The sequence below is a fragment of the Hyalella azteca genome, unplaced genomic scaffold (genome assembly GCF_000764305.2).
Source record: "Hyalella azteca isolate HAZT.00-mixed unplaced genomic scaffold, Hazt_2.0.2 contig12182, whole genome shotgun sequence".
Lineage (NCBI taxonomy): Eukaryota > Metazoa > Arthropoda > Malacostraca > Amphipoda > Hyalellidae > Hyalella > Hyalella azteca.
The window spans coordinates 21,541-40,753 of NW_025942146.1; the positions used below are offsets into that span (position 1 = coordinate 21,541).

General features: G+C 40.2%; 1 protein-coding gene across 1 annotated transcript in view; it reads right to left on the reverse strand.

Moving 5' to 3' along the window:
* LOC108667680 overlaps nucleotides 1-19,213 on the reverse strand; it is a 40,029-nt gene that overhangs the window by 17,179 nt on the left and 3,637 nt on the right. The window contains exons 3-5 of the mRNA XM_018154728.2: nucleotides 10,702-10,919; nucleotides 6,942-7,143; nucleotides 602-747 (exon numbers count right to left, since the gene is read on the reverse strand). Of these exons, the coding sequence (XP_018010217.2) occupies nucleotides 602-747; nucleotides 6,942-7,143; nucleotides 10,702-10,919 (566 nt within the window). The remainder of the gene's footprint in view (nucleotides 1-601; nucleotides 748-6,941; nucleotides 7,144-10,701; nucleotides 10,920-19,213) is intronic.

A 19,213-nucleotide genomic window follows, 5' to 3' on the forward strand; every position in this document is an offset into this window, starting at 1 on the left:
AACATTAAAGATACGTAAAATAACAGTGAGGACACATAAGATAACGCAGTGGGGACCCATTAGATAGCAGTAAAGAAACATAAGAAAGCAATGAGGACATGTAAGACAGGTGATGGCTGATGACCAAGGAGATAACAGTGAGGACAAGTGTGATAACAATAACGACAAGTAGGTAAGCAAAAAGGAAAAGCAACATACAATAGAGGAGGTGTATAATAACAGTGAGGACATTTAAGATAATAGTTCGGATACTCGTGATAGCAGTGAGGACATATGAGATAATTATGAGGACATATAAGTTATCATAATTAACATATGCCGACACTCATTTTCATCTATTTTCAATCGGCATCACCATATATTCAATATCAATATATTTTAGGATTTTTAAATATACAACAATAGCACTCTCCATATGAATATAAAATAGAATATCGTGTACCAATATAATGTAATCTAGCATACCAGTGCCTGCGCTTGCTGCTTAATGACTGATACATAACTTGGGGTAATAATCACTCACAATGCAATTAATTACGACAGTAAAAGTATAATTGTATGGGCTCAGAGGCACCACTGCCCCATCCGTGCTAAGACTCACAGAGCTCCCTGTATTTTCCCCTGAGGGTGCCGAGGTCCAGGAGCGCCGCCATGCGGATGCTGAGGCGAGCATCACGCGCCGCAGACGCTATGGCGACCACTCCGGCCTGTGTGCCCACGCACCCGCTGAAGTGAACCAGCTTCACCCTGTTACCAAGTGCGGTAATGATGAGGCATGAATATAATGTACTCAGTTTATGAGGGATCAGGAGACCTTCAAGAGACAACTGGACGTTTTCCTGGGCACAATCCCAGATCGACCTCCCCTGCAACACTATCAGCGGCGAGAAGCAAGCAACAGCATCGTGCATCAGGTGGCCCAAATGAGGGCGGATGAACGATAATCACAGGCGGCGATCCATCGTGGCCTGGGACTGCTACGTTCCAAACAAGTACCAAGAAGATGAAAAATGTGAAGGAGCAATGCCGAGTAATGCGGTATTGTTCACGAAAAATTATCGGTATTTAGCAATACATTGCAATTTAGACGATAGGAAAACAAGCGATCTCCTTGCAAATTTTACTTAGAAGCTTGCCATGTTCCTGGTCAAGACTCAATCCCCTTTTTGTGCTTTATGATGCCAAGTGACACTAAATAAAAATAAATTTTTTAAAATTCTCACGAGTTGTATTTTTCTCTAATTTGGCTTCCGTAATACATATATACAGCGTCTGGCAACGAATTTGAGGCAGATGATAATTATTCTAGAATTAACTGTATGGTGTGCATCTATAGATGCTGAAAATGTCGATGAATTTATTAGCTTTTGTTCTGCAGAATGTTCATTCGTAATGATTTGAAAGAATTTTATTACCTGTAACCTGTAAGAAAAATTTTATCTCTACGAGATTCTGAAAAGTGTTTCCCAGATGGATATATTCAATGACACATATGTGATTGCTATGGTGAAAGATTCTATTGACTGAACTTCTAGTTGATGGAGCGCATGAAATAGTGAATGAAGAATTTTCTGATGCATTATATTGCCGGTTGTCGACAGCAGCAGATCCAGATAAAACAGCTCAACAATTGGATATGTCTACGTCAATACCTGTTGTACATGAGGATGAGACTAGAGCAGTCAACGCTCAGTCGATAAAGTGATGGTTTCTGGCTATGGCTGGATCAGTCGATCTCAATGCAGTAGGAAATGTTTAATAATGTGGTGAATGTTTTTGAGAGTTGAATGATGGCTGGGTTGAATATGTGTCTGATGGGAGTGTAATGTTGATACTATTGATATTAATATTAATTTAACATTATGAGTGGAAACGAGAGGAAGAATGTCATGGATATTATACGTGACCATTTGAATTATGTGCGTGAAATTGTTCGAAATTTCAGGGATGGTTAAAATTAACGGTGACGTAATCGATTTGAATGTAAAAATGTGTCAAAGAAGCCCTCAGCACGATATTTTGGTTAGGGTCCTCTTCCGTGAACGGGCCTCCTAAAATAAACTTCATTCATATAAAAGTGAGGCTTATATTAAAACACATTTTTAATGGAAAAGAAGTAAAAAATTTACGAGAAACCGGTGTTACCGCTGTCCTTGTCATTACAAGTCGAATGATTGGAGAAAAACTTATTTTCAACTTGTAGATGCTAACGCGACTAATTCTCCAAAATTTTCACCCGAAAACGATATATTGGTTAGATAAGCATGTGAAAGGATCGCGTGATCTATCACGTGTCTATATCAGATGTTGACTCGTCCTCAATCTCTATCAGGTCAAGTGAATTGACACCGGACAGGAAATCGCTATTGAATGTTGTGAAACAAATAGTGATGCCCTCAGAAATGAGGAAGAAAGTAATGGAATTATCATTTTCTCCACCAGTATTACTGATGGACACTTGGGCGTTCAGAAAACGAAGGTTGAGTATTGGAACGTTTTTGACCAGGCTATCACAATGATATTCGTCTGTTGCATGTTATCGTCCTTAAATTACCATCAATCAAAATGCCTATAATCGGAGGACCATTTCAGCGCGTAGATGTGGACATCATAGGACCATTGTCGAAGAGTCAGAAAGGTAACAGTTTTGCTCTTGTCATGATTGACCTAACGACCAAACATCCAGATGCGATTACTTAAAAGCGTATTGATAATGAAACCATTGCCGAAGCTTTGCTTGAGATGTTTTGCAGATTTGGCCTGCCATCAGAGAATTTGTACAATCAGGAAAGGCAATTCACGTCTTCAGTCATGAGAAAATTCAATCAGTTGCTTCGTATTAAAAGTATTTATTCCATCCCGTTAGAGACCCCATATGTATGATATCGAGTTCAGGTGGGGTTCAACAAGCCTTAACATTTATGCCGAAAGAGCTGGAAGAAGAACGTGCTGACTACACGTTCTTTTGATGACTTTCTTTTGTTGATTAATGACAAGATAATGATTGAATTCATTTATTTTAAAACTAGAATATGCAGTCTCATATACCTGTGATATTATTTTGTTTACTTTAAGGATTTTACTTATGTATGACTAAGTTATGCGTAGACATATTTTTCATTTCGTGACAGAAGCAAGAAACCTCTTTTATGACTATGATAATATTTTGTTAATTCAGGGAATTCAGTTATTGGTGTAACTATATGTCGATGTGTGGCTGAACGTCTTGTAGCTCTAACGCGATTGGTCGAATCAGCTGCCAGCCTCGAGCGGGGTGCGAGTTTATTCCCTTCAGGGATCCACTGGTCTTGGATGACTGAGAACTCGATCTCTTTAGAGTTAGTTAATGATTATTCGACCATTGACTTGTGATTATTCTGCTGGAGGATTAAAACTAGGATTACATATTGAATTGTATCATATTATCTTCTTATGTACATGAATTATGAGGCTAGTTCATTTTGTTGCGCTGTAAACGAGGTATTGTGCCAAGGTTATTTTAGCTGAGTTATCCCTCACTGGTAAATTGTGTGTGTTCAGTGTGGGGTCCGAGAGTTTCCACTCGACATTCAAATCAGCAATACCGTCCCTTGTCTCACACTTCGAACTAGCATACAAGAAGAAGGCTTTCGTTTTTTTAGTTTTTGGCAATATCTTTTTCAAAGTTCTTGACTGCGGTGCGACAAGTTTTTTTAGCTTGATTTCGAGCTGTTGCGTACAGGTTATGCTCAGCATCGCTACGTGTCCGTATATAACGCTTGTAGGCTTCTTTCTTTGCCTTTAGCTTTGCTTTGACCGTATTGTTCATCCACTGTGTTTTTCTTACTCCACCGAGCTTCATCTTAGGTACACACTCATCAACTGCAGACATAACCATAATCTTGATGAATGACCACGACTCCGCCACATTCAAGTTCATAATACAGTCCGAAATGTTCGCTGCACTCACTGATTCGCAAAGTTTAACATTGTCGCCTTTCGCAGCAAAGTTGAAGCGTTCACGCTTCCGTGGCGTCTTTTCTGGATAGCACTTAATACTGAAAAACAGTGACTGGTGGTGACTTTAGCCCAACGGAGCCTCGTGGCGAAGCTCTTCTACCATTGATTCTTCACTAGTAAACACTAGGTCTAGAGTATTTGGAGTCTGATTACCTCTAAAATGGGTTGGTTTTGTGATGTGCTGGTATAAAAATGAGTCTCTCACAGACTCCATGAACAAGGATGAAGGGTGATTCTCATCCCTTGTAGATTATTCATATGTCCAGTCTATTTCTGTATGGTTAAAGTCACCAACGATCAACGTATGCGACCTGCTGAAAGTCATGCTCGGTAGGAGACTGTTCAGTATTTTATCGTTTTCAGAGAAACTGTTACTGTGTTCTATACAGGACACCTATAAGGAGGCTATCCCTGCTTGTTAGGGAAAGCTCACACCACACTGATTCTCTAGTCTAGCTGATTGGTGCTCTGCTGATAACTTAACTTGTTGGGCCCCATAAAAGGTTCTAACCCACAGAACTACACCTCTACAGCACTGCTCTTCGTTTAATTCAAGTTGATGATTTTTAAGAAGTGTCTCTGTAATACAAATAATGTCAATACACTCGTTTGCGTGTGAAAACATTTCAAATTGTTGTGTGCTCTTCCATTTTTATGTATGAGTAAACTTTTTACCATATTTACAGAACTGGATTTAGGTACATGATTTCCACTATTTAATTGTCTTCCATCTCCCCTGACTGTCGGCGAGCGGTAGGAGTCCTCGTGAGATCTTGAATGTATGTGACCTGATTTTCCGTGCTTCTGCGTCTGTTTCGCTCCTGCCATTTCCTGCGGAAATCCGCCCTCTCTAAAGGGGTGGAATCCTTCTTCACAAAAACAGACTTGAATTCAACAGTTTCTCCTAATTTTTTCGCTGCTTTCAGCACGCTCCAAACCTGGGCCGGATCCTTCACAGCCACAAATAGAGGGTTTGCATGTGTTAGCATTAACATTCTTGGAGCGCAGCCTCTTGCAACGAGCTCAGTTCATTACTCAAAGAGCCAACTAAATTACTCAACGTGCTAATTTTTTCCGATAATTGTTCTCCATTTCTGCGAACAAATGCTGCGAACAGAGAGAACCACTTCACTTCCATCTGCTTCTCGCTTTTTCGGGCACTAAGAGTCGGTTTCTCGCAGTCGCTGCAGAACCAGTGAAACGACTGTTTTCTGCAGGAAAAAATACTCATCAGAGCTCAGCTTCGTGCAGCTGATGCAAATGTAATCCTCACGGTGTTCACAGATGACCATCCGATCATCTTCTCTCCACGAGGTCTCTTTGCAGAACTTGCAAGCATCTTCAACTACGCACTTCGATCTCCTTTTCGATTTTTCGGTGCATCTTGTTTCGAAGAACCGCATTCCTTCTTAACAATCTTGTTTACTTTCTTCCCAGCCATCGAAATATCTTCTTTCCTAATTGTTTAATGATTTCCGGGTTCCATCACTGAGATTTAGCTAGGGTCTCTCACAGCAGTAAATCGCCGGAAACAATAAATCACCGGAAACAAGCCTGTACAACAAAACCGCCCGACGGTGTACCTATCATAAGTTCCGAAAGTGCAGCACGGCCGCCCGACGATAATAAAGTTCCGGACACAATTCAATACAGGAAACAAATCGGTCAGGCTCCTAGAGCGACACACAGCACGTCTACTCTCCACGGCGTCTCAATCTGAACTCATGTATTAGCGAAATTCTTTAAGCGATCCACGAACATGTAAGTATTGTCTACCGTATACTGATTGGTGGTAAGACAGTTCATAAAAAACGGAGCTAAAAATTTAGCAAGTTTGAAGCTCGGGGTATTGTAAGCAGCAAAAATTGGGCGTAATTAAAATTTCAAAGCGAAATCTAGCTTATGAATTTAGGGTAAGCCGTACAAAATTTAGTTTAAAAGCAAATTATCGAGATATTCATTAATATCTCACTTGCATTCGAAAAAAATTCAATATCAGATTATTCTTTCCTTTTTCGAGAGCAATATCACGGCTGTTTACTCAGTGTTCATGCCCATTTGGTCACATAACGAACGATGCATGCAATAACGTGCCGTTCATCATTTTCCAGTTTTCTAACGATTATTTGGTATGTAAAATAGAAACACAATAACTGATTGAAATGCTTTTCTTGATTATGTGTGTTTGTATATGTGTTATCCTCAAGGTTCTTGAATTTAAATTAATTGAATATTCCCAAAAAATTATTTCATCGCGTATAAGTAAATAGATTTGGTCAGCCTTGGCCGCGTTAAGGTGATTGCAGCATCGCACTAGATTGTAACTTGTAGTGTCGATCGACCCAATTGTTTCAATGCTGAACATCAACTGGATAGAATTCCTTGGACAAACAGGAGCCTGCATGCTGCTAAATCAAGCTTGAAATAATCGGACTTGTTGTTCAGTTTGGATGAACCGATTTACCTTTAACTATGCTGATAGACTTAATTTTAGTACTTATTTTAATCAATATGAATGGAAAAGAAGGTATATGTGATTTTTATGCCATAAATGAGCGTGTGTATTGTAATAGAAAACATAAATATAATACTATGCTAATATAAAACTATGATCGTGTTCTAATATAAAACAAATGTTTTCTCCATAAATGTTTTCCCTGATCACTGAACCTGTGTAATCTATTCAACCGACAATTTGTATTGTGCTCCCTAGATTGTCGTACTTTTTAAGCTGCTGTCTTCGCCGGGGAAACTTCTCTGTGATCTCAGTTCGCCTATAAATTAATCGTATCTTGCTTCATATCTAGTTATAACCGGCACCTTCATGCAGGGCTCTTGCCAGCACCTTCAGGATTCTCACCGGAGCCTGCAAGGTTCTTACCCACACATACAGGGTTCTTACCTGCACCTTCAGGTTCTTACCTGAACCTGCTATTTCTTACCCGCTGTTTTGCAGCGGCAGAAGAAAATTGTCATGGGGCTCGTAGTCGTCAGGACGGAGAGTAAGCGCGATCTCCACGCCCTCTGCCCCTGTCACGAGCTCCCTCCAAGGCACCCCCCTCAGGGCGAAGACGTCAATTACTACCATCAGATGCCGTGGTTTCGTTTGGTGCAGCATTTCAGTCACTGCTTCTACATGGTGACCTGTGGCGGCCAAAATATGACGAAATTTAATAATTTTGTGGACTTATAAGGATGAGGAAGTTGAGAAGCGACAGTCGTCAAATAAAATGGAGTGGACATCACTCGTCACACCAACATGAGTGAACGTCACCCACCGCAACCAAAATGAGTGCACACCCAAAATAAGTGAGTCTTACCAATCATACTCGCCAAAAGAGAACGTGACTCGCCACTATCAACATGAGTGGACGTCAACATTTTTACCCAGCATGGGTGAACTCCACCAACCAACCCAACATTATCACTTTCAAAATACGGGGTATGCGTATGCTTCTGTGGAAGACTTATTTCGGTCGGATTAAAGTCATTTTTTTGATTGCTCCCTACCAAAATTTTCGGCCGGGTAGAGCTTTCTGCGGCAGACTCGCTACAGTTGGTTCCAATGTTATTCTCGGTCTGCATGGCCACCCGAACGAAATCAGCGACATATCAGAATATCCATGGTAACTTTATTATCACATGAAAGTACGACATGATTGGGCTCGGTCATGTCTACGGTGCTTGCAAGCTGCCCAAGGGCTGCACCGCAAGCTCAGAGCAGAAGTCATTGGGTAGTATGCTGCGGGACGTTAAAAGACGAGCTTGCCCTTTAGCCGTAATACTGTAATAACGCAGTCGGTGCTCGTACGCGTGAATTCCTTCGTATTCATTTTTTTATTCGTTGGCATACGATCTCGATTGCTTAAATTTGCGTTTATGGAAATTTTAGATCTTCATGGTCTGTATTTCTTTCTTCTCATTTGAATAATATAAGTGAATGAAGTTAATGAACAATTCCAATTTAATGGTGCGGTACTGGGATCTTGATTGTAGCGTGTGCCAATTTTTGCAAATAATTGCAAGGCACCTCGTGTTGGACAAGAAAAATTATGATGCAAGAAATTGCTCTACCCAAAATTGATTTCGTATCTTCTGGAATCCACTTGAATACCACCGTTAGGGAACCAATATTTAAGAGAAACATTTTTAGTGGGTACGGAAAAATTGCGATTATCTAGTTTTCCCAAACAATGGAAATACAAGCAAAGCTCTCACTACAGCGACGAACCAATGTTGATGCATTGGATGGTTCACAAATATGAGTTAAGTATTTCTTAATAAACTGTGTTGTAGAAAATAAAAAATCTGAAAATTTATTTATAAATTTATCTTGTGAATGGTCTAGAAAGGATAATTTAATGTTTTTCTATTGTCGTCATCAGTGAGAATTAAAATTTTGTAAGCATACACGTGTAGGGCAGGTTGGCCCAGCTAGTGGTTAAAGTTCAGAGTTCCAAGATTGGCGCAGAGAGGCGCGGGTGCGATCCCAGCTCTGTGCGCCAGTTTCTGGTCAGAATCGGCAATGAGGCCGGGCGGTTAAGCACAGCAGAAGCAGTGAGTGCTGTGAATGTTCTGCAATGTTAAGAATCAGCGAGAGGCCTACGGCCTACTAAACGTTGAAACCTCTATTGTTATCATAGCGCGCTGCGAGATAAATCTCTAATCTTCTAGACACGGTTTCGGTCCTGCGATACATGATCGTTCTTTCACCGGAGTGCACATGAAGCGAGTCTAATATAATGTCAGAACAACTTTATACTTTGTAACTGATGTCACTTGCACTGCTCAACTGGGTATGTAAGCAAATATATATTAATTATTACGTTCTCCGCCGCTGTAAATTCCTACCAGTGAGATTGCATAGAGTGGGTATATAGCAGTTACCAATTTGCACCTTAGAATGTTAGTAAAACGTTTTTGATTTTTCGTCCATTTCTCAATACTTTGGTATGAATCAATTTAGCAACGTTCCGCATAATAGATATTTCGTAACACTGTTATGATTTCGTTTAGCAATTAGTGAATTTTTACCGTTTTTTGTATTATTCCTACGGAAGTGAGTGGAAAATGTTTTTCCCACGCGCATTATCACCCAGGGTTCTGAATTTTCTGGGATCCTCATTTTAGAAGCAGGTATTGAAAGCAACCTAACCTATTCTTGGATTGGCCGTCTCTTCCTCCCATTAAGGCGGAATAGGGATGATTTTTTATCTCACTGTTAGGCTCGTCCAGAGCTGCCGGGCATACTGGGAAGAACCCAATACTTACCGCCCAGTGGCCAGACTCTCGTAGCTGACTAGCTTAGGATCAAATTTTGTTAGAGAGTGAACGTCACTCACTGCACTCAACATGAAAGGACCTCACTCGCCACACCCACCATGTATAAGACGTTTTTCCATATTAATGTTGTAGCGACTAAAAAGAATAAGTGTAGGTTAAGGTAGTTGAAATCAGGGAACAAGGGCGTGATTACAAGAGGTTTGAAGTTGGTGACTACTGACTACCTCGTCTTTTTTGTGATGGCTTTCCGCTAATCCTATTGAATTTACGCATGTAAAGTGCCTTTATAATTAAATAATTACCTAATGCATATAATTTTCCCGTCGTGGTCCAACCCAATAAATTATGCCTTTGGACGCGTTTATTAAATTTATTGCCAAGCTCGCCTCAAGGCTCTTGTTTGATGCGGGAACCAGCTGGCTATTCCATCTGTCACGATGTGAATATTTGGTTCACTGTATTATCACACGTTTGTTATAGGTGCATTTATTGGCTCTCTTACTAACCACAACCTTCTTGAGGTTGGGCCGGCCTTAATTTATTAACTTACCCTTAATTAAATAGTTGCTAATAGGTCATTACACCACTTCCGAGTACCGCCTGCGGCAATATTTTAGAAGGTGCATATTTGTACTATTTATCATCGAAATGCCTTAAATCAGTATTGCGCATATTGGCTTGTCATAGTAATATTCGCTTATTCAGTTCTCACTCTGCGATGAATTCTAATAGTTGTATTATCACTTTCAGAATAATTACGCTTCCTGTGTGTACGTCTTACCGTTGATGTACTTGCTGCCTGCCCGGCTTATAGCGCTCGCCTCCTCGTCCTATTTTTTATTTGCCAGCTCCTGTTGTGTCAGGTTTCGGGGTTTGAGTTCGGCTATTGCCGTGTTTATTTCTGTTGACGTTCAAATATTAAATGTTGAATATAATTTTTGACCTACGAAACTTATCAGCTCATAGCGTTTCTATACAGTTATATAGTTGGTTCTTCATTTCAGCGATGAATTTCCACTTCGGCTCCGAAATTCTTTGGCGTAATCGGAGAGCTTGCAATGGGTTCTGAATAAAATTGATTGCAGCAGTTATATGTGCGTTATTTGATTACACATGAGTGAACGTTACCCATCACAGCCAACGTGAGTAAACGTCACCCAACCAAACTCACCATAAGTGAACGTTACCCACCACATGTAACATGAGTGAACGTCATCCACCGAAATCAGCATGAGAAAACGTTATCAACCACACCAAACGTGAGTGAACGTCGCCCAACCAAACTAAACACAAGTAAACGTTACCCACCACATGTATCATGAGTGAACGTCATCCACCGAAATCAACATGAGTAAACGTTACCAACCACACCGAGCGAGAGTGAACGCCACCAACACAACATGATTGAAAGTTACCTACCGTTGTAGACGTGCCAGTCCCCGTCCTCCACCAGGGCCGCGAGCTCGGCCACGGTCCCAGCGTGGTCAGGGCAGCGCGTGACGCAGTCCCTCACAGCATCCGCGGCGGTGACGCCTGCGTGGCGCAGCGCTTCCTTCAGCTCCGGCCACCGCCGCTGGAAATGACGAGGGCTGTCCCTACTCAATGCCTGCAGCACGTACAGCAGCACCTCACGCAGGCTGGGGGAACACGTGTGGGTGGGGATTCATTGGGGCAGTCAGGACTATACGTTGATTGTATAGTGACATGTTTAACGGTTTTGTTTCCCGCCTGTCTTCTGTTACCGTGAATGTGTCGGTTTTTCCAATAAATGAGCCTGTTTCCTGTTGAAGTTCAGAGTGTTTTCCTCAAGAAATGTCTGTTATCATACCCTAAGAAGGGCTTGCAGCTCACGCCTTACGTAACAAGGCTTACAGGTCATCGCTTACAATGACCTCGTCATTTCTCAAACAACAATGAAACATAAAAACTGAAGTTAGAAATGATTTACTTACATAAGAGCAGCTTTCTTACATGACGAGAATCATTAAAAAGTACAAAGAAATGTGAAGTCGAACGAAAAATGAATCGGAGAAATAATTCAAGACAAGTTTTAATAAGGACTTAACGGTGAATGCGAAGTCCTCATCTGTGAACACACTGCTGAAGAACTGATTAAGAACGTTAGCCTTGCCCTCATCAGAGGAAATCTTTCGTTGGTATACTTTCAAATCAGATATACCGTCATTTGACTCATACTTCGAACTAGCGTGCAAAAAGAAGGCTTTCGGATTCATTTTTGCATTTATTTTTTTTTTCGAAGTTTTTAAGATGTGACTAAACAGGTAACTGAAGTTCAACTCAAGTAGACACTATATATAAAGTGCTCAGCAGCTAACTAACTCGTAACTAATTTGTTAAAGAACTCCCCCACCCGCCCCTCTTTCACGATCTGTCGTGAAAGCATAAATCAACGTACAGAGATGGCAATGGTACCGTCAGGTAGGGCAGAATGTCAGCTTAGTAAGGAAAGATATATGCTAGAAGCACCTTCAAAAGAAATAAGAGCAGTATAACGGACATTCACGTCTACGATGAGGGTTCTGCGCTACTGTGGAAAGTTGGAGCACCTGAAACTGTTCTTATTGGAGAGGAGACGGGAGAGGTATGTCATATTGTCATCTATATCTGGAAGATGAAAACTACTTAACACACTGCATGCTTGGCTCCTAACTTCGAATGCGGGACCTTCATGATTATGACGCATCACAATGAGGGAAAGGAGATATTGTACAAGATACCTTCATTGAATAATAAAGCTGCGGTCAGAGTTCAGACTTTCCGGAGGGAAATCTTTCAGCGGTCGGTCCGATTTTTCAAAAGGTAGTTCACCCTTGAGAAATACAGTCTGGATGCGATTTTGTGCACGGTCCCGAATCCTCCGTCTACACTAAATAACACTACACACAATACATTGTTACACTACATTACTATCAGTAAGATGCAAGCAGCAGCATTTTACATCAGCTGGATCAAATGAGGGTAGATGCACGGTAGTCACGTTTAACGTTACCTCTGGGACCCCGCTGGCGAGACGACCTGCCTATCGACGGCTTGAGGACACCGCACGACTAAATCGGTGCATCAGCGTGACCATGGACGAGGACGTCCTAAACTAGACGTAAGATAACATTAAAGATACGTAAAATAACAGTGAGGACACATAAGATAACGCAGTGGGGACCCATTAGATAGCAGTAAAGAAACATAAGAAAGCAATGAGGACATGTAAGACAGGTGATGGCTGACGACCTGCCTATCGACGGCTTGACGACACCGGACGACTAAATCGGTGCATCAGCGTGACCATGGACGAGGACGTCCTAAACTAGACGTAAGATAACATTAAAGATACGTAAAATAACAGTGAGGACACATAAGATAACAGTGGGGACACATTAGATAGCAGTAAAGAAACATAGGAAAACAATGAGGACATATAAGACAGGTGATGGGCGATGACCAAAGAGATAACAGTGAGGACACATAAGATAACAGTGGGGACACATTAGATAGCAGTAAAGAAACATAGGAAAACAATGAGTTCATGTAAGACAGGTGATGGGCGATGACCAAAGAGATAACAGTGAGGACAAGTGTGATAACAATGACGACAAGTAGGTAAGCAATAAGGAAAAGCACCATACAATAGAGGAGGTGTAAAATTACGGTGAGGACATTTTTGACACTCGTGATAGCAGTGAGGACATCTGAGATAACAATGAGGACATATAAGATAACATAATTTACATATGCCGACACTCATTTTCATATATTTTCAATCGGCATCACCATGTATTCAATATCAATATATTTTAGGATTTTTAAATATAGTAGCACTATCCATAAGGAAATAAATAAAATATCATGTATCAATATCATTAATCCATCATGTCAGTGCCTGCACTAGCTGCTTAATGACTGATACAAAACGTGGGGTAATAATCCCACACAATGTAATTAATTACGACGTAAAAGTATAATTGTATGGGTTCAGGGGCCCCACTGCCCATCCGTGCTAAGACTCACAGAGCTCCTTGTATTTTGCCCTGAGGGTGCCGAGGTCCAGGAGCGACTGATTCATAACGTGGGGTAATAATCACACACAATGCAATAAATTACGACAGTAAAAGTATAATTGTAAAGCGATCTCCTTGCAAATTTTACTTAGAAGCTTGCCATGTTCCTGGTCAAGACTCAATCCTTTTTTTTTTGCTTTATGATGCCAAGTGACACTAAATAAAAATAAATTTTTTAAAATTCTCACGAGTTGTATTTTTCTCTAATTTGGCTTCCGTAATACATATATACAGCGTCTGGCAACGAATTTGAGGCAGATGATAATTATTCTAGAATTAACTGTATGGTGTGCATCTATAGATGCTGAAAATGTCGATAAATTTATTAGCTTTTGTTCTGCAGAATGTTCATTCGTAATGATTTGAAAGAATTTTATTACCTGTAACCTGTAAGAAAAATTTTATCTCTACGAGATTCTGAAAAGTGTTTCCCAGATGGATATATTCAATGACACATATGTGATTGCTAGGGTGAAAGATTCTATTGACTGAACTTCTAGTTGATGGAGCGCATGAAATAGTGAATGAAGAATTTTCTGATATTGCCGGTTGTCGACAGCAGTAGATCCAGATAGTACAGCTCAACAATTGGAGATGTCTACGTCATACCTGTTGTACATGAGGATGAGACTAGAGCAGTCAACGCTCAGTCGATAAAGTGATGGTTTCTGGCTATGGCTGGATCAGTCGATCTCAATGCAGTAGGAAATGTTTAATAATGTGGTGAATGTTTTTGAGAGTTGAATGATGGCTGGGTTGAATATGTGTCTGATGGGAGTGTAATGTTGATACTATTGATATTAATATTAATTTAACATTATGAGTGGAAACGAGAGGAAGAATGTCATGGATATTATACGTGACCATTTGAATTATGTGCGTGAAATTGTTCGAAATTTCAGGGATGGTTAAAATTAACGGTGACGTAATCGATTTGAATGTAAAAATGTGTCAAAGAAGCCCTCAGCACGATATTTTGGTTAGGGTCCTCTTCCGTGAACGGGCCTCCTAAAATAAACTTCATTCATATAAAAGTGAGGCTTATATTAAAACACATTTTTAATGGAAAAGAAGTAAAAAATTTACGAGAAACCGGTGTTACCGCTGTCCTTGTCATTACAAGTCGAATGATTGGAGAAAAACTTATTTTCAACTTGTAGATGCTAACGCGACTAATTCTCCAAAATTTTCACCCGAAAACGATATATTGGTTAGATAAGCATGTGAAAGGATCGCGTGATCTATCACGTGTCTATATCAGATGTTGACTCGTCCTCAATCTCTATCAGGTCAAGTGAATTGACACCGGACAGGAAATCGCTATTGAATGTTGTGAAACAAATAGTGATGCCCTCAGAAATGAGGAAGAAAGTAATGGAATTATCATTTTCTCCACCAGTATTACTGATGGACACTTGGGCGTTCAGAAAACGAAGGTTGAGTATTGGAACGTTTTTGACCAGGCTATCACAATGATATTCGTCTGTTGCATGTTATCGTCCTTAAATTACCATCAATCAAAATGCCTATAATCGGAGGACCATTTCAGCGCGTAGATGTGGACATCATAGGACCATTGTCGAAGAGTCAGAAAGGTAACAGTTTTGCTCTTGTCATGATTGACCTAACGACCAAACATCCAGATGCGATTACTTAAAAGCGTATTGATAATGAAACCATTGCCGAAGCTTTGCTTGAGATGTTTTGCAGATTTGGCCTGCCATCAGAGAATTTGCACAATTAAGAAAGGCAATTCACGTCTTCAGTCATGAGAAAATTCAATCAGTTGCTTCGTATTAAAAGTATTAATACCATCCCGTTAGAGCCCCCATATGTATGATCTCCAGTTCAATTATAGTTCAACAACCCTTAACATTTATTCCGAATGAGCTGAAAGTTATAATCGTAGTAAAGTGAATTGGAGAATTACAGAAAAGAGAGGACTTCGCTCTGCCCTGCTGAGTATACACATGAGACGAATAATTGCCCATAGAAATGATTAAGATCGGAAAATAATTTGACAATAATTCATATAAACACTAAATTACAAAACACAAAACCAAACTGCACTCGTACTTGGGAATAGACTACTGCAGCCTATAATCGCTCCATATTAGTCTAGCAACGACACTAGAGACAAAGTGTTGTAACTTGACTGGCTAGGCCTTACGACAAGTACTATTTTTCGCGCAAGTGAAAATGACAATCTCACATATGTGACGGGATATATATTTTGTGATATTTTTGTTTATTTGAGGAGTACCGTTTTGATTACACGTTCTTTTGCAGATTAATGACAAGATAATGATTGAATTCATTTATTTTAAAACTAGAATATGCAGTCTCATTTACCTGTGATATTATTTTGTTAACTCAAAGGATTTAACTTATGTATGACTAAGTAATGCGTACATATTTTTCATTTCGTGATGGAAACAAGGAACCTTCTTTATGACTGTGATATTATTTTGTTAATTAAGGGAATTTATATATTAGTGTCACGATGTGCGGCTGAACGTCGTGTAGTTTCAACGCGATTGGTCGAATCAGCTGCTAGCCTCGCGTGGGTGCGAGTTTATTCCCTTCAGGGAACTACTGATCTTGGACGACGGATAACTCGATCTCTTTAAAATTAGTTAATGATTATTCGACCATTGACTTATGATTATTCTGCCAGAGGATTAAAACTATGATTAACATATTCTATTGTATTATATTATCTTCTTATGTACGTGAATTATGAGGCTAGTCAATTTTGTAGCGCTCTTAACGTGGCATTGTTGTAAGGTTATTTAGCCTATGTTACCCCTCACGGGCAAATTGTGAGTGCTCAGTGTGACTGTGTGGGGGCCCGAGCGTTGCCACTCGATTTCAAAAAGACAGATCTGGGCTACTAAGACTCTGCCGGAGTTGTGGACAGATCTCACAAACTGAACCGACTGGTAGTGCGCTTGGTTAAACAAGGCGTCAGCAAGAGATTCAATAACTGTCTAAATACGGCGTAAGTAGAGTTATTGGCTAGTCCCGGTTGCCGGCGGCGTTTTGGTGCGGCTAATAACCGTACCGTGCGCACCCTCGTGTCGTGGGGACTAATAACCTCTGAACTCTAGTATTTATAACAGCGGCTTATCGAGGACTTGCACCCCTGCCTTTGCACCTCTTTAGTCATGCCTTTGGGGCGTAACTGATATCCAAATTTTGTTCCAAATATCGGCATCGGCAAATGATGCTGGTTATCGGCATCGTGGTGCGGCTCGAATCCGTATCCCTGTCATCCAATTTTTGTGTTTCTTGCAGCGGTATTTGGGCTCGTACCTGCACGATAACTGCAGCTGGTTGTTGGTATCGAGATGCGGCTCGAACTCGCATCTTTGCTGTCCACTTTTGTGTTTCTTGACTATATTAGGGTTCGTCGACGTTGTACTCCTGAGGTTGCAATCCTGTCTCCTGGAACTTTTAGCTAATACTAAATTGTGCGCCCATGTACAGAGAAATTTGTATTAAGCCTGAAGATCACTGGTATTCTACGAAATTCCTCGTTTTCATTCCTCCTCTCTCCAAAGCAAAGGAATTTAGAGCTGGACCAAAGGGCGACTTTTCAGCCCTTGTGTGTAAAACCAATACCAAAGTCTCTACCAAAGTCGGCTCGCTGCCCGCAATTATTTCGACTTCGCGGCGGTGTTCCGGTTAAACTTACATTTATCGTTAAAGCAATCAAAAATTTAAAAGCAAATAAAATAGCCAGAAATTTCACCATTTCTTAAATAGGAAAACGTTTCGGAGACGATCTCCATCATCAATTCAAAAGCTAAAACACAGGTACAAACAATTAACAACAAATTTACATTGAAGCATAAATCTTCAAATGAGAAACATACAAGAATGAAGCAAATACGGGCAGACAAACCTATCCATTTACAATTTCGAGGGGATATGCACTGTTGGCGGCATTTAAAATAGGCTTTTGTTCAAAAATATAAAGGGACTCTAAAATTCGCAGGTCGGAAACACCGGTCGTAGAGGCTAAAATTCGAAAATCAATATCGGACACTGGCACGTTGCACTGCTCGGCATGGACGCGTACTGCTGTATGAGGTGGATGCGCAAGCAGGTTTCCTGTTCTAAAACTCCTTCCCTTATGCTCCGCCAGCCTAGTATAAAAGTTGCGAGAAATCGATAGTTTCATGGAGAGGGTACATTGGTAAGCAAATTTTCTACATCAAATGAAGCCATAGTCAAGTCCTGAACATTAGCGAAATTCTTTAAGCGATCCACGAACATGTAAGTGTTGTCTACCGTATACTGACTGGTGGTGAGACAGTTAAAAACAACGAAACTAAAAATTTAACAAGCTCGTAGTATTGTAAGCAGCAAAGATTTGGTGGAATTGAAATTTCAAAGTGAAATCTGGCTTATGAATTGAAAGCAAATTATCGAGATATTTATTAATATCTCACTTGCCTCTGAAAATAAATCAATGATATCAGATTATTCTATCCTTTTTCCGAAAGCATTATCACGGCTATTCATGTCCATCTGGTCACATAACAAACGATGCATGCTATAACGTGCCGTTCGACATTTTCCAGTTTTCTATCGATTATTTGTTATGTAAAATAGAAACACAATAACTGATTGATATGCTTCGCTTGATTAGGTGTGCTTATAAATATGTTATACTCAAGGTTCTTGAATTCAAGGTTCTTGAATTTACAAAAAAATATTCCAACGCGTAAGTAAATAGATTGGGTCAACCTTGGCCGCGTTACGGTGATTGCAGATTCACATTAGATTGAAACTTATAGTGATTAACCCAATTGTTTCAACGCTGAACATCAACGGAATAGAATTCCTTGGATGAACAGGAGCCTGCTGCTAAATCAAGCTTGAAGTAATCGGACTTGTTCAGTTTGGATGTACCCATTTACCTTAACTATGCTGATAGATTTGTACTACATGTTCTATTCCATATGTATGGAAAAGAGAGTGTATGTGATTTTGTGCCATACATGTTTTCACTATGAGCGTGTTCTAATATAAAACAAATGTTTTCTCCATAAATGTTTTCCTTGGTCACTGAACCTGTACACTCTATTCACACGACAATTGTATTGTGCTCCCTAGATTGTGGTACTTTTAAGCTGGTGTCTTCGCCGCAGAAACTTCTCTGGGATTCTCAGTTCGCCTATAAATTAATCGCAACTTGCGTCATACCAGACTCTCGTAGCTGACTAGCTTAGGATCAAATTTTGTTAGAGAGTGAACGTCACTCACTGCACTCAACATGAAAGGACCTCACTCGCCACACCCACCATGTATAAGACGTTTTTCCATATTAATGTTGTAGCGACTAAAAAGAATAAGTGTAGGTTAAGGTAGTTGAAATCAGGGAACAAGGGCGTGATTACAAGAGGTTTGAAGTTGGTGACTACTGACTACCTCGTCTTTTTTGTGATGGCTTTCCGCTAATCCTATTGAATTTACGCATGTAAAGTGCCTTTATAATTAAATAATTACCTAATGCATATAATTTTCCCGTCGTGGTCCAACCCAATAAATTATGCCTTTGGACGCGTTTATTAAATTTATTGCCAAGCTCGCCTCAAGGCTCTTGTTTGATGCGGGAACCAGCTGGCTATTCCATCTGTCACGATGTGAATATTTGGTTCACTGTACTATCATACGTTTGTTATAGGTGCGTTTATTGGCTCTCCTACTAACCACAACCTTCTTGAGGTTGGGCCGGCCTTAATTTATTAACTTACCCTTAATTAAAACGTTGCTAATAGGTCATTACACCACTTCCGAGTACCGCCTGCGGCAATATTTTAGAAGGTGCATATTTGTACTATTTA